The sequence below is a fragment of the Rhipicephalus microplus genome, chromosome 3, assembly GCF_043290135.1.
Source record: "Rhipicephalus microplus isolate Deutch F79 chromosome 3, USDA_Rmic, whole genome shotgun sequence".
NCBI lineage: Eukaryota > Metazoa > Arthropoda > Arachnida > Ixodida > Ixodidae > Rhipicephalus > Rhipicephalus microplus.
Genome location: NC_134702.1, coordinates 19,879,674 through 19,895,590, shown reverse-complemented (window position 1 = coordinate 19,895,590; position 15,917 = coordinate 19,879,674). Strand labels below are relative to the sequence as shown.

At 47.0% G+C, this 15,917-nt stretch overlaps 1 protein-coding gene across 6 annotated transcripts in view; it reads left to right on the top strand.

The window, feature by feature from the left end:
• The window catches only part of dom (domino helicase), a 182,152-nt gene that overhangs the window by 52,472 nt on the left and 113,763 nt on the right, over positions 1-15,917 (top strand). For all 6 annotated transcript variants that reach the window (XM_075889020.1, XM_075889019.1, XM_075889017.1 and 3 more), the window contains exons 11-16: positions 2,165-2,301; positions 2,467-2,829; positions 3,517-3,653; positions 6,359-6,545; positions 7,708-7,905; positions 10,750-11,131. In XM_075889020.1, the coding sequence (XP_075745135.1) occupies positions 2,165-2,301; positions 2,467-2,829; positions 3,517-3,653; positions 6,359-6,545; positions 7,708-7,905; positions 10,750-11,131 (1,404 nt within the window). The remainder of the gene's footprint in view (positions 1-2,164; positions 2,302-2,466; positions 2,830-3,516; positions 3,654-6,358; positions 6,546-7,707; positions 7,906-10,749; positions 11,132-15,917) is intronic.

Genomic DNA, 15,917 nt, shown 5'->3' with positions numbered 1-15,917 from the left:
CGGGCCTCGAAGTAGCCATTTCGTTCTTTACGTTTTTGTTTGGCTTGACTTGACTCGGCTCAAAGGGAGGCAACCTTGGAAGCATGTCGGGCGTTTGGGCTTGTCCGGTAAACGCCCGTAAGGCACGCGCATGCGCAGTTGAGACTCGGTAAACCACTATCCGCAAACTTTTTTCCCGTATAGCGGTGCGCCGGACAGACTAAAATCCTCTATCAACGACTGCATAGCGGAGCCTCCCGATCTCCGCTACCCAGCCGCAGCATGGCGAGCGCGTGATGAGATAGGAGGAGCCTCTCCACGCGGAGAGAAGCAGATTGGCATTTGAGCAAAAAACCAACACTCCACGGCAACTTTTTTTTTTTGCTCTCTTCGCAGGCGTCGTTAAAAGGAGAAGGGTTACGTGGCATTAACGTGAAAGGGGAAGCGTGGCACCGGCGCATAAGAGACCCCTCTCCCCCCTCAAGGCGCAGAGCCGTGTTCCCGCAAAAACTGCAGAAGATAGTGCCTTTTTCCTTTCTTTTTATCACACAATCGTTCAACCCAGCGACGGATTTTGTTTTATTCCCTCCCTCTCTTTGCACGCTGCGTTGGAAGGAGGAAAATCTTTACATGGCAGGGACGGAAAAGGGAGAAGCGTGACACGGGCGCGTTGCAGATCGGCATTTGAGAGAGAGCAAACATTCCACCGCAGCCTTTTCCTTTTCATTTCCTTCGCGCGCAGCGTTGAGGTGTCGCAGGTGCCGCTGCGTGATTGGGCGAGGTGCTGAGAGATTTACGGAGCGCGGTATGTTTGAATTAACCGTCGCAAGTGCTTGCGCGTTCGAATTACCAGGCGTTTCGCCCATTAGAATACACACAGCTTTGACGGGACCGCATCGTGAGTTCGAATTAACCGGAAGTTCGAAATAATGAGATTCGACTGTACTGTGATTTGTTTTTCTCACCTTAGAAGTGCAAATAAGGCATCAAACCGGGTTTCAAGAATATTTCTTGTTGCTGCATTGACAGACACTGCACACTGCTTTGCAAGGTCTCGGGTTCATTCTCTTCGACACTCTGCGACGCTGAGCTGACGTTATGAGATGGCGCTCCTCATATGGTATGCCACCCTCTCTGGCGGCGTCGACGCGATGACGCCGCGGGAAGCGGCGCCGAAGAAATGCTGGCAAGAACGCTGCATATGTTTCGGGCTTTAGAGTGCTACACGTGCCGCCCTCGTTTTAATTAGCGATATGTATCCCTGCCCGTCAAGTGCGGCCAACGCAAAGAGTTTCGTTGATTCGGTACCAAACCGCAACTTAGATTCACGCGACCACTATCGACCTAAGCGCTACCAACGCCGATTAGGCCTAGCATGCCGCTTGGTATGTTGTCGCGGAAAGTTTGTCCAAGATATGAAGATTGGGCGTCAAAGAGATCGCACTAGCAGTGAACCAAAAACAGTGTGCGTGATACAAAGTTCGCTTTCGCAGCCGGTAGATCAGCAACGACAACAACTCGCCAAGCTTATGTACGACAGTGCACTGGCAACAAAAGTGAAAGCCCGCGTCATAAAACTGTAAAAGATTTTCAATTTGTGGACGAGCAAGCAAACGTGATATTTGTTGCCAGCTCGATAACGACGTCTTTCTCGACAGGAAACTGTTAGGCGCATGCAGTTGATATGGACGGGATCGCACATGCTACGTTGAGTTGCGCGTGGCCGAAGCCATGCTAGCGACGTAGTACGCTGTAGCCGCGTCGGCTCCAGTGCAAAAACTTATCGGTCACCAAGGTCACCTCCTCCCTTACTCGGCGAGCCCGCGCAGTGTCCCGCGGTCCTTTTTTCGTTTCTTTTCCTTCCCTTCGTCCCTTCACTCCGTTTCCCCTGTTCCTCTGTAACGACCTCGTCGTTCGCTTTCCAGTGGTGCACCCAGCGCGCCTCCTTTCAAAAGCACACTTGCTACCACGTTTGTCGCAAACAACTTCCGGCAACCGCATTATAACCGGTCTTTCATCTTATGGGGGACTGCACAATGAGCGGTATGCATATACATGGGGTTCTATGAGAGGGTAAACGGGAGTAGAAAAAGACCGCATTGTGCTTCTGCACTATAAGCGGTTACGTTATAAGTGGTCTGCTTTGTACATACTCACGGCTAAAGGTGTCAGGAATTGCACGCAGGAATCTGGGGTCCCCATCTCATCGTGGTGCCTACCAGTGTGATGCTCAACTGGGAAATGGAGTTCAAAAAGTGGTGCCCTGCCTTCAAGATTCTTACCTACTACGGCATCCCTAAGGAGCGAAAGCAGAAGCGACAGGTGTGTGTGCCTTTCCTGCACTTAATTGAAGTAAATTGCATGAGTGAAAGGAAAATGAAAGCAGAAAGAAGAGCTCGCCGCCTGCAGTGACTGGACTGCTTGGTCCATTTCCCTTTCCTCGTAAATCGGTGCAAGTGATAATCTCCCTGTGCATAATCCACACAGGGTTGGACCAAGCCCAATGCCTTTCATGTGTGCATCACGTCGTACAAGCTGGTCGTCCAGGACCACCAGTCCTTCAGGCGCAAGAAGTGGAAGTACCTGATCCTCGACGAGGCGCAGCACATCAAGAACTTCAAGTCCCAGCGGTGGCAGATGCTGCTCAACTTCCAGAGTTCGCGGAGGCTTCTGCTGACGGGCACTCCGCTGCAGAACAGCCTCATGGAGCTGTGGTCTCTCATGCATTTCCTCATGCCCAGCGTGTTCCAGTCGCACCGGGAGTTCCGTGAGTGGTTCGCCAACCCCGTCACGGGCATGATCGAGGGCAGCAGCGACTACAACGAGAGCCTCATCAAGCGCCTCCACAAGGTGAGCATCATGCCTGTGCCGTGCCGGTCGACCCTTTTGCTACATAATCTACTCCGGTGGCTTTCCTCTGTGTTGTGGAGCAGCGGAAGGTAGAGTGGGGAAAACTGGGACTTTTCAAAGTCATGGTATCCAGTCATCCGATGCTTGTTGAAAATTTGCCATGACGACGATTGTAAATACTACTGGTCATAAAGATGTTTGTGTGCCATTAATGAGTGAAAAAAATTGGCATGCCTTGATAAAAAAAAAAAAAGGTTTTGTCTTATTAAGGCAGGACATCTGTTTTATGTTGGCTTGTTCAGCAAGAGCAGAAGAAAGGGTGTGCAACTTTTGTGTAAATGTTGATGTATACTTATCGGAGCCTGTGTCTGCTAGTGTGCCATGTTCATACTTGCAGACTCTCCCAATTCGTTTGGGAGACTCAAGTTCTGACAAATTCTCTGGATTGTACAAGATTGAGCACTGCCACCGCCTATGCATGGGGCCTTTGTTATTTATGGTTCGGTATAGGCATTAGGTGAATATTTGAGCACTTACAATATTCAAACAAATATTACAGTATTCGAATTTGCTTCGACTTGAATTGAGAAGCTCCAAAAATTTAATAGGATCACAAATTGTCCCTTCTTTTTTGTTCAATTTATGCTGAGCCGCAAGGGAGCCCTTACTTATTCCTTCTGCCACCAGGTGCTGCGGCCTTTCCTTCTACGAAGGTTGAAGAGCGAGGTGGAGAAGCAACTGCCCAAGAAATACGAACATGTGGTCATGTGTCGGCTGTCCAATCGGCAGCGGTACCTGTACGACGACTTCATGTCCCAGACAAAGTGAGTTTCCATCGTGTTGTTTTTTTTGCGCAACTTTTTGAATTTTACTTGCGCTTACGGCAATGCCATCGTTTCTTCAAAAAGTTCAGCTTGTTGTGGCATTCTCGGTTCCCTTGGTAGACATGATTGCATAACTGTTTTGACATGTGGCACAATTGCTTTGCACATTTGTAACAATATGTCGGACAGTTGTGAATACTGCCACTGGATCGCGGTGTCTTATGTTGACGTAATTGGTAGCCTTTGGGCATTTTACGACTTCACTGATGGGCTAGTGGCTCACATATCAGCTTTCTCAGTCTGCTACCTTGATTCTCAGTGTTGGTGTACTTTGACTTGCTGAAGAATACTCCATAAGGCTGTTTTTTGTTAACCTTCTCACTAGCTTAGTTAGCCAACCTAACCTAGTCTAGTTGTGAAGCAACCCTTGATAGGCAGCAGATCCAAGTTTTAATCTAGGACCAGGACGACTTTTTTTTTTCCCTGCCTGAGCTTTCTGTTTAGAATTTTTTTGAAGTCTAGAGTTGCTTGTGAATTAGGATTGTGTTTTCCTCATGACTGTTGCTTGTTTAAGCCGTGAGACAATTCTATGATGTACCAGGAAATAAAAGTGCCAGTCCACTGCTGGTAGATTAATTATTAAAAAGTACCTTATCATTAGACTCTCGAAATGAAATTGGCACGCTACTGTTGCCTGCCTGCGTGAGAATTCATTCTGTTCCTACTGTGTGATCATTATGAGGACATGTCCTGTCCCCCCAAATAGGCAGTTTGTTGCCTAACACTGATAACACAGTCTTGGGACTGGTAGAAAAGCCAAAGGAAAAAAAAAAACGTATTTACTTGCATGATGAACCCACTCGCATAGTGAACTTACCTTCTCCTTGGTCCTTGAAAAAAGAGAAAAATATATTTTTTAATTTATCTGTTCATTTTACTTCGGTATGATAGCCAGTGCTGTTGACGATCGAAACAGCGCTAAACCAAGCCATTATATCACAAAATAACGACACCGTAAAAGTCAAAACATAGTTTTGCGACCATGCTTAAACAGTTGTGAGCAGCACGAGTGCAGACGACGTTAATCAAAATTAAGAAGCTGCAGCTTTTGTGACAGAGCGCCATCTGTCGAACGCAGGAGAATCCTCTTTGTTTGTAGCGTCACGTAAGCACAGTGGCTAGAAAGAGAGAGAGAAAGGAAAGGCCGGGAGGTTAATTAGATATTGGCATCTGGTTTGCTACCCAGCGCTGGGGGCGGGGAAATAGGGGCAAGAAAGAGGGGGTAGATAAAAAAAAATGCGCACTCATGTGAAAACGAAAACACACACAGGAAGGGCATCCTAGCTACAACCGTTTAGTAAGGCCGGTTGATCGCAAAAAGTGTAGTAGCGCTTTCAGGGCCTTCTGTGAAGTTGCATCTTGTCGATATTGTACAATTCCTTGCTCTGACAGAGGTTGATTATCTAATTTGCTGAGTTCTTTGCGAAGGCATAGTCGTTGTAGGCAGTCACAAAGAACATGTTGGATCGTTTCTTCTTTGCCACGATGGCCACAGGCTGCGGTGTCGCCCATCTCAATGTGGAAAGCGTAGGCGTTGGTAAACGCAACGCCCAACCACAGCCTACATAACAGGGTCTGGTCTGCTCGGCAAAGCCTCGAGGGGGCTTGAAGACTTAGCGTAGGGTCAAACGAGTACAGTCGGGCATGCTTGAAGTGTGGCTGATTTCACTGTGATGTGGTTTGCTGGCGAGCAAGCCTGCGGAGCTTTCGTGCAGCATCTGTTCTAGAAAGTGGTAGTCGTAGTTTATGATCTTCTGTGTGGGCTAAGCGGGCAGCTTGATCGGCCCGTTCATTGCCGATGATTCCGCAGGGACTGGGTAACCACTGAAATGTAATTTGGTGCCCTCTCTCAATCTGGTGGTGTATAACCTCTGCTATCTCTAGTACCAGCTGCTCGTGTGGTCCACGGCGTAAGGCTGATAGTAGAGACTGCAGTGCCGCCTTCGAGTCGCTGAAAATAGTCCACTTGCGTATAGGTTGATCAACGACAAATTGCTACGCGGCACGAAGTGCTGCCAATTCTGCTGCCGAAAACAAAGCAAAAAGCAAAGCGCATGGCCTCCGAGAGGGCGGGCGCGCGGCGTAAAAACACAGCCCGCGCCTGCCATCGCGGACGCCATACAAAGTGCAACTGCCACCTAGCGTGCTGATGGCGCATCGCCTGCAACTTTGTGAGCCGCCATCCAACACTGCATTTTTGTTGTCTGGTTCATCATAGTGATGTTAGTTGGACACCTGCAGTGCTGGGCGTGTTCATTCAGTACGCTGAACTACACTTCGGCGTCGAACCGTGCGCATACGTCACGGGAGAAAACATGGACAGCTTCGGGTTACATAAAATATTTGTAGCGCATTTCGCAGGCCAAAACAAGCAAAACAGTAGTGAGATTTTTTTGCTGTTATAACTCCCGTGCCTTTTTTCTCTCTCCCCTCAAATTGGCATCAACTTTTCTGAAAAAAAAAAAAAAGTGGGTTCAATATGCGAGTAAATACGGTTTATATCCCTATGATTGAGTGCATAGCTTACACTGTCGGGCACGGCCAGCTGCATGTGTGGTGTCCCGTACGTGTGTGTGTGTGTCGCTCGCAGGGTGAGCAGCGATCTGGTGGGATGTTGCACAGCTGTGCTGTGTACGTGTGCGCAGGACAAAGGAGACGCTGGCCACTGGCAACTTCATGAGCGTCATAAACGTGCTGATGCAGCTCCGCAAAGTGTGCAATCACCCCAACATGTTCGAGCCGAGACCCATCTTGTCGCCCTTTCGCATGGACGGGCTTGTGTATTATACCGCCTCCAGTGTATATGACATCTGTAAATATGACCCATTCAAGGTGAGTCCGCGCTGTGTGCAAAGCTTTCTCTCGGTTTGCTTTCTCTTTTCTTTTTTCGAGACAAGTACTGAATTGTACTTTAACCATTCTTGTCATTTGTGGAAAAGCTGAAAGCAGTGACAGAGTGAATGTAGATCAGTGTGACTCTGCATGCTGGTTGGTTTTTCATACTTGTGGAGGTTGATTGCCTAAAGTGAGTTTCACACTGCATGCTGGTTGGTTTGTCATACTTGTGGAGGTTGATTGCCTAAAGTGAGTTAGAGGGAGAGGACAAAAGAAAGAATGTGTACATGCACAGGCACCGCAAAGCGTTCATGTGGCTGCCGTGTGCAAAATAGGTTGTTCATGAAGTTCAGAGCAAACAAGGCATGGAATACAATAAAGTACACGGCAGGGGCACTGTTTCGTGTTTTGTTTGCACTGTCTGTTGCATTTTCTAACTAGCCCTATTGCTACATTACTTCAAAACTGGTTTATTTGTCAGCTTGGTGAAGGAAATCAAGTGATTGTTATCGGTAGCGTCAGTGTGTTGTGTAGTCTTTCTTTTGTTGGTCTTTTTTTATTTTGCTCAACTCCCAAAAGTATAAATGAAATGCTCAAACCTCGTTATAACAATGTTGCATATTAGAAGAAAATAAGTTTTTTATGTCCATAAATTGGTTATAAAGGTTATCCCTAACACTGTATCTGATGCAAGACTATTTTTCATTAGCTTCGTGGAAACCGAAATTTTTCATACCCATGTTGGTTATATTAAGGTATGAGTGTAGTTTTGTGTAGTTCAGAATCATCTACCATAAGATGTGGTATGAGTGTAATTTCGTGTCATTCAGAATCATCTACTGTAAGATGCAAACAGATAATCAAGACAAGCAAAATATGGGCAGAGTCATTTGCAGTCTTTAACTGAACTTTTGTGGCTATGAGATCTAGGGGAGTAAATGTAGAAACATTTTTTATCTATCACACCTTTTGATAAACTTTGTGCCAAGAATATATACCAGTCAGTGTAAGGCTTCTTGATGAAAAAGATTTTTGAACTGTGAGGCCTACTTAGGGTAAATTGTTTGGTCATAAAGTCTTAGAAACTTAAGAGTCAATGAATCAACAAATGGATTTTTCAGGCCGCGTTTACTCAGAGTACCTGTGTTCCTCTTTGCAGCATGTTAGTTTCTCGGCCCTGAACTTGCTGCTTGCCGATGTGGAGCTGTGTCTGACAGCGTTTGCTGCACACCGCATCAAGAAGTTCCAGACGTCGTGCCACTTTGTTGAAACAATCGAGAGTCACCCGCCCCCGCCACCCAGGTGCCCACCTGGCAAGATCAGGCTGCACATCCGCACCTCGACGCCTTCAGCTCAGGTGCGTCTGCTAGTGTTGGCTTTGTGAACGCGGCACCACCTTCTCTGGTCCAAATGGTAGCATATTTGTGCAGATAAACCCTGATATGTAACTTGTCCGCGGGGCCACATACTCAACCGAGCTTGTTTAGGGGGGGGGGCACTAAGAATGGCTTCAAAGTGCTTCCTTAAAAATTTCGAGGCGATACCACCGAGATGTTTCCCGATTTTCAATAGTTCAGGTTGGCGTACAGCGTTCTCACTGTGCTCGCGCTGTCGTCAGTAATGTGCGCGACAGTCTTTTGCGAGGCAGGAGTCATTGCCACTTTCATGTTAGTCTTTGTGTACATGCATCGCCGTGAAAAAAAAAAGTGCAATTCAACACAAGTTTTTTCATTTGCGATTCCGCGCAAACCGCGAGCACGTCGATCTCCAATGAGCTGCGCGCCGCATCCCCCCCCCCCCCCCCCACTCTCGGTGAGCACCAAACAGTTTTCAGTTCCCCGTACTCATCACATGTTAGCATAAGTTTCGTGGCGATGCCATATTCCCGATATTTCTTTGAAATGCTGCCAGGCCCGCCGCATTCACCGCACTTCATGCACTGAAGCAGTTTATTAATTATCTCTAAGCTTACAACGATGGACGGCGTTCCAGTAGTCGCGGTCCCTTCCGATTCTCGAAAAACAGAACGCTCACGTCGTGTGACTGACGTCGACGAAAGGTCTTTAATGTCACTCGCACGACAATCAAGGGCCACCTTTTCAGCGTCGCAAACCAGGGAAGTGCCGACGCGCAGATCTCGCCGGTGATCGTTGGCTCCGGCTGTCGCGTCCGTGATTGTAAGAGCCGTGTTCGTGATAGGGTTAGCACAGCCAGCTTTTTTCGTGTTTTCAAAGGCAGAGGGTTGCGCTGATAAGATGCTGCATGCTCTCAGACGCCATTTTCGCTTCTTGACGAGTGCATGAGCAGTATGGAACTTTTGATGACCGCCTGCCATCGCATGGATTGCACAACCGTCGCTTAGGCCTCGCCACAAAATGGCAGATGGCGCACCACTGTCTAGCAGACGAATTTTTTGACATTCACTAGGGAACCAATGATGTGTGAGTATATGGTTCTTTTTTACTCGCGATAGCTGCGCTGTTGATAGACGAAAAGCGCACTTCCGCTAGGAATAAACAAAAAACAATACGTCTTTCAAATGAGACGAAAATGGCCGCGCTACTCGGCGAGGTTCTCGGGCGCCACGGAGTCGATCATGACCGTTTTCAAGGTGGTTTCGCGAGTGAAATGGCCACGAAACTGACGATGAGACCGAATTACTCGACAAATGCGCATTACATGGCAATAGCATTTTAGGAACACCTTCTTCAGACCTTATATATTATCAAAAAACATAGTTTAAGAAATCGATTTTTCGGAAATTTTTCGACCTTCGAAACTCGTGTCTCCCCTTAAATGTGCCCTTACAAACGATCAGACTAGGACTATGCAACGCAGCATCATGTGCTTTCTCTTCAGGCAGAAAAACATTGTTAAAAGCATCACAGGGCAAATGCCAGGAAGTTTGATGTTTGGACGAGAAGTGAGAACCCAGCTGACAGCAATTGTCCCAGAACCCCCATTGGAAACACTATCGGGAGAAGAAAAGCTCCCGCGTAGCAGGAGATTTGAAATTAGACAATGTGTATACGCATGTTAGTTGAACAACAACAACAAAAAAACCTGGCTTGATTGAAACGACGGCACTCAAATGAATAGGGTTGTGGTCATGGCTTGTCTACATAAGCGGAAAGGCCACTCGGTGCAACCTAATTCAGTTACGTCGTTAGAGAATTTGCCAAGGGAGGCTCCCGTCAAGCAGGCACCCCGACAGAAGCGTCGTCACACCTAGCTTGGCATCTTGCACCAGATGAATCGGCGGCCCAATTCAGTGGCTGACAGTGCAGCAAGAGATGCTGCCATCCTGTTGCAGCATCTTAGAACACAATGGTGGCACAGAGTTCCCGCCCAGCGTTTTAGCAATGCACTCCTAGCATGTGAGAAAATGTTTGAACAAGGCCAAGCAAATTGTTATCACCTCCTTTTTTCCGAATCAGCAATATTAGAGACACTTTTCTTTCTAATCAACTATAGTAGTATTGCATACTTCAAAATGTTTCTGTTCAGTCAGCCACAGTTGGTGCTTTAGAAATAAAGTCATATTTCATTCATTTTTTGGGCTTTGCTTAAATGAAACTTCTCATAAGTGGAACAACTTTTAACTTCTCTTGCCCCTTCGAGTTCCGTTTAAGGGTAGTCCGTTGTAACAAGTTTCACAGTAGGGCAGGAGGTGGCACTACTTTTTCTGTGATGTGTTCACACGACAATGCGGCTGCATGTATGAAAGAGGAACCTTTTTTCTCTGCTTTTCATGGGATCATCCCAGGGTGCGTTTTTGTCTGGCTACTGCATCCCGGTTCCTGAGACTTCTCCCGATCTCGATTTATGTCTGGGTGTGTGGCAGGAGCAAACATTATTCACTCTGTATCCTTGACTCACTCAGAACTTCGACTCGTTCCATCGACATGGTGCATGTATTGTGTGATTAACCTGCAATTTGTCAGTAAGACATGATTACTTGCTGGCCGAACCTATATGTCTTTCGGTATCGGTATCTGTAATGGATCGACATTTCCATTGCTATGTGGAAAGTGACGTGTTGCAAATGAAAAAGTGAGTCACAGTTAGAGCGTACATGAGAAAGCATTTTCTGGCAATGTATTGCTAGCTATTACTAGCAACCCTAGACTAGTGCAATGTAAATGTTACCTGAGTAGGCCAAGGTGTCCAAGTCAGTTTATTCTCTGCTTGGTCTTTGCAGTCTGGAGCAGCCCGGGCAGCAGCATCGCCTATGACGGGGGCCGGCCATCAAGGACCTCACCACCAGAGGCTGGTGGCCGCCTCTGGGGCCCACCACAACACCGCCGGTATGGTGGTGCGGCCGGGCCACCAGGGAGTGCCGGCTGGTGGCACCACCTTCACCATGGCTCGTCACGGGGCCGTGCTCACCCAGGCTCACCACCATCCTAGTGGCCTGCTGCAGCAGCCGCAGCAGCAGCAGCAGCAGCGCTTGGTGGTTGTCTCCACGCCGGGCACCGTGACACCGCGTGCACACAGCCCAGTGGTGGCTGCTGCCCCTTCCTCTGCTGGCGGAGGAGGGAGCGGCGAGTACATGCTGCAGTTGGTGCAGAAGTCCAATGCCTGTGAGTTTTATCCACTTGTTTGTCCTTTGCTGCATTCACCTTCTCGAGGAACAGTAACTTCAGATGCAAGGGGACGTTTTCAGTGGCTCGTTTTTTCTCTGATAAACATTGTTAATCAGAACAAGCTGAGCAATGTATAGGAGATGTAGCTCACTTGGTGGAGCATCGGATGTGTCATACAAGTAAACCTGTGTATAACGATATTGACAGATTCTTCGAAAAGCTTTTTATAAAGAAGATTTCATTGTATGCAAATTCAGTACGAAAATTTAAAAAATAAGCGCACAAATTAGAAACAAATGGGGAACTGAAAAGGGAGCTAACCCAGAACACTTATTTAGCTGCAAAAAGTTCTTTAATATTGTGATAGAAATTATATGTGTACTATCGGTGGTTTTTTTGGAGTCACCGCCATGTTCAGTAACAAATCCAAATTGATCTCATGCCCCCCATGCATCGTAACTTTTACGAGCGGGTAAAAGCGCGAGCGCTGTTAAAGCAGAGATCAAATGAGCCGGCCCGTTTCTATCCCCCTTCCGCATGTTAGAACTGCCGACAAATGCTCAAACAAAAATGAAACCACCTGCCTTGAACGAGCATGAAAAAATGTGAAGCGAGGAGGGGGGGGGGTCACTTGTTTAGCAATGGTGAACTTTGATTTTAAGGGGGGACACTACTTGAAAGGAAATGCCAGATATTTTCATCCATTTAAAAAGAAAATTAGCAGTGTGATTGAGTTTTTAATGCTGATTTCAAAAATTTAATTAATTTTCCCCTAAGCTATTTAGTTTCTGAGATGTCATACCGGCTAACAATAGGTACACAAGAAATTTGTATTGGAGAGCCACTATTGGCACATGCCTGAATACTGATGAACATAAGCCACCCAATCGTCAGGATGTTTTTTTTGATCTGATGATTTTTAGCAAGGTTTTTAGCACTTCGTATATCAATGTTGCAGACACACTCGCTTTATGCTGCATTTCCTGGCAAAATTCGAAAATGTCATTCGAAAATTCACACCTACCGTAAAAATCGGAATATAGGTAGACTCCTTTAAGGGGGGGCGCGGCAAGTAAAGTGCCGATTTTGGTCAAAATATGCGATTTTCTGATTTATTTTTTTTCGTAATCTTCAGACCTTCAACTTCCTTGTTCTAAAATATTACAGCGAAACGTGCGCTACAAATCCCGCAAATAGTGTTTTTGCCGAGGCTAGTCGCCGAAAAGTGCGAAAAAAAAGCCCCTGAAACGGTGTTGTTCACGCCGCACAAACGCGCTAAGTTGTTGACTGTGGGCCGCCATTTTGGTAGCTTTGGAAAGAGGAGAAAGCCGGCTTCCCGATGGTCGCGGTCTCGTATTTCGCCGAGTGAAAATAAAAGCGCGAGGAGCAAGTAAAAAAACAAAAACGAAGAACGGCAATTGGCTGCGCGGGTCACGTGGTAGCAGGCGCGACCTCTTACTGGTCAAAGCTGCGCCGCGCACCTTGGCAACCTTGGAAGCGCGAGCGCATCTGCGGCCGCCGCTTTTTTTTTACCAAGCTTTGTTTACATCGGTGGTCTCTTCTGAGTGCTTGCTCATACTGCGGTGCTATGTTGTCGCAAAAAAAGTTCCGGAGCGTCCACAAGTACGGCAAGCGTCGGAAAGCTTGGAACAAAGGGCAGACGACTGCGGCTGCCGTCCCAGTCGCAGTTCCGGACGGAGCATGCTCTTCAAGCGTCACGGAGCCTCTACTCAGACCCTTCGCTGATTGTTGTGAGGCCGAGAGTGTGGAAGGTGCCACATCGTCGTATGTCAGACCGCCGGATGCCGTCGACCGTGATGGACGCTCTCGCGAACCCGATTGCGGTGGCACCGCGTCGGCAGCCGTTGCAACTCCGGGCGTGCGCGCGTCGAACATTCTATCGCGAGTTTCGGCCCAGATTCCGAGCAGTGAAGAAATCGCGCAGCGGGCGCAGACAAGGCGGGATGTTTTGGATGCCGTAGCATTGAAGTCCGCTTCAAAGCGGAAGCTCGAGCTTCTGAACGAAGGCTGCGACGAAAATGACGGCGGTAAGGACTCCACATTCTTCATTGTAAATAAGAAGATGCTGAACGGTCTGCTTTCGTCAGTAAAGTGCAACAAGTGCGACGAAGGGTCGATACGCCTCGAGACTACGCACTGCCTTGGACTCGCGGCGAGGATGGGACTTTTTTGTGACAATTGTGGCATAGTGAACAGTGCGTGGTCGTCCCCGAGGTGCTCCGGGCAACAAAAAACGAACCCCTTTGAGGTAAACGTGCGTGCTTTGAGGGCTGTGCAGTCAGTTGGCAGAAAACAATCTGCCATAAATGACATTTTTTCTGCGATGGACATTTCGCATCGAGCACTGCACCACAAGTCCTACCAGAGACTGCAAAGGAAGTACAGCCACCCTGCCACCACATCAGCTGCCACCCGCATTGAAGCAGAAAGTGCACAGAAGGTGCATGACATTTACAAGGACCTAGGAGGAGTGCCAGGCAACATTGACGTCATTTACGACGGCACGTGGATGACGAGGGGGCACAGAAGTCATATTGGCGTGGGCTGTGTAATCGAGCTGTACACAGGCTTGGTCTTGGACCACTGTGTCCTGTCCAACTACTGCCAACGCTGTGCTGTTGGCCCCAAGCCAGGTGACGACAACTATGAGGAGTGGCTTGAGAAACACAAGCCACAGTGCCAAAAGAACACCGATGCTAATGCAGGCCAAATGGAAGTAGAAGCAGCTAGGATCATGTTTGAAAGATCGTTTACCAAGTACAAGCTTCGATACATCAATGTGCTCTGCGACGGTGACAGCCGTACGTACCTTGCCCTCACGCAAGACAAGGTGTATGGCTACATGGTGATTAAGAAACAGGAGTGTGTGAACCATGTGAAAAAAAGAATGGGCACTTCCTTGCGCAACCTTCTTGATGAGCACAAATCCAAAGGCCGAGGACTGAGCATGGGTGGCAAAGGCCGGCTGACGCAGGGCCTGATAAAGAAGTTGACGAATTATTATGGCTGGGCCATTAAGAGCCACCCCAATGATGTTCCTGGCATGGAGAGGGCCATCATGGCCACTTATTACCATGTAACATCCACAGACCAGGATCCACACCACGACCTGTGCCCAAGTGGGACTGACTCCTGGTGCCCGCACAATCAGGCATTGGCCAAGGGAGAGCCGCTGCCGCCTCACAAACATAAACTGCCCCCTCACGTGCAAGTGGCACTGCTGCCAATCTACAAGCGCCTCTCGAACAAAGAGCTCCTTGAAAGGTGTGCGCAGGGAAAAACCCAGAACGCTGTGGAGAGTATGAACAGCCTCATTTGGTCACTCCAGTCCAAGAGCCAGTTCGCGTCCCTTCGAAGTGTGGAAAGTGCAGTTGCAGATGCAGTCTGCCGTTTCAATGGTGGCTGCAAGAGTGCGCTGCAAGAGATCACTGCTCAACTGGGCTTCAATCCAGGAGACTGCTCTTTGCGGCGAGCAGCCGAAAAGGATGCCAAAAGGGTAAAGAGGGCTCAAAAGGCGCATTGTTCCACGACAAAGAAGCGCAAAACTGGGTTGCGCTCTACAGAGGCCAAGGCCACAGCATCTCAGGATTACTGCCCAGGAAGATTCTGAGTGTTTTAGGCATGTTGTGAACTTCCAAACAAGAGTGAACTTTCAAAGTCAGTTTTCTCAACTCTTGATTTTCGCCTATGTGCCTTCGCTAGAACATCTGTCATTTTCTAACAAAGACTGATAGAGTCGTTCCGTTTTTTGCACTAGGCTCAGGAGGCCTTTAGCAGTGCAATAAAGCTTTATCTCTCTTCTTACTCATCATTTAAAATTTTTAGAACACATTTTATAATTACTGCGATGTGTGCACAAAACAACATCCATGTTTTGGAAATTTTATTTATGGTTACAAGAACTAGAAAAATCAACTAATAGCTTCTTTGCACAAGTTGATGCTTTGGGAACATAATAATATGAAAAAATAATTTCATTTAGCAATAATTATCTCTTTAAGTGTGAAGAGCATTAATTAGTATAATTATGCTTGTAACTCAAAAAGTACAAAAGGTATTTGAAAACGGTTTTCATATTTGGAATCCTCACAATCATCCACATACACACACCAAATTTCATCACAAACAGTACATTAATAAAAAAATTAGTTTTACTTGCCACGTCCCCCCTTAAGGCAGACTGGTCTTAGACATTTTTTTGTTTATTTCTTTAGTGATCTTGCAACTGCACGGGATTATGCAGTTTTTTCTGCTGATTTCAAATATTTAATTAGTTTTTCTATAACTCATCTTGTTCCTGAGATAACTTAAGTTCACACCCTATTGTTTAAGGCCGCCGTAGAAAAAAAGTGCTTAATTAAAGGTATGCCGACATAGACAAGTTAGTATAGATTGAAACTATGGAAGAGTTTTTGTTTTTAGCCTTTTCTTGGTTAGACAAGCGAGTATAGATTGAAACTATGGAAGAGTTTTTGTTTTTAGCCTTTTCTTGGTTATTTTACAGCAAAATGAACTATCCATTTTCAATAGCAGTTGGAATTGTGTTACAATTTTGATGAGTAATGAATTAAAAGGGCTTGTGCTCTAAATTCTGCTTCCATACTTGCATTCTACACGCGTACAGGTTTTCATTGCAAAAATAAATATTGTTGTAGCTGCCCTAGCTGCATAGATATTGAGGCCTCAAAATTGAACAGTTGTTTTGAGCGAAAAGGAAAAAACTGAAAAGACGCAGCTTCTTTAAAAAGTAACAATCATGGTG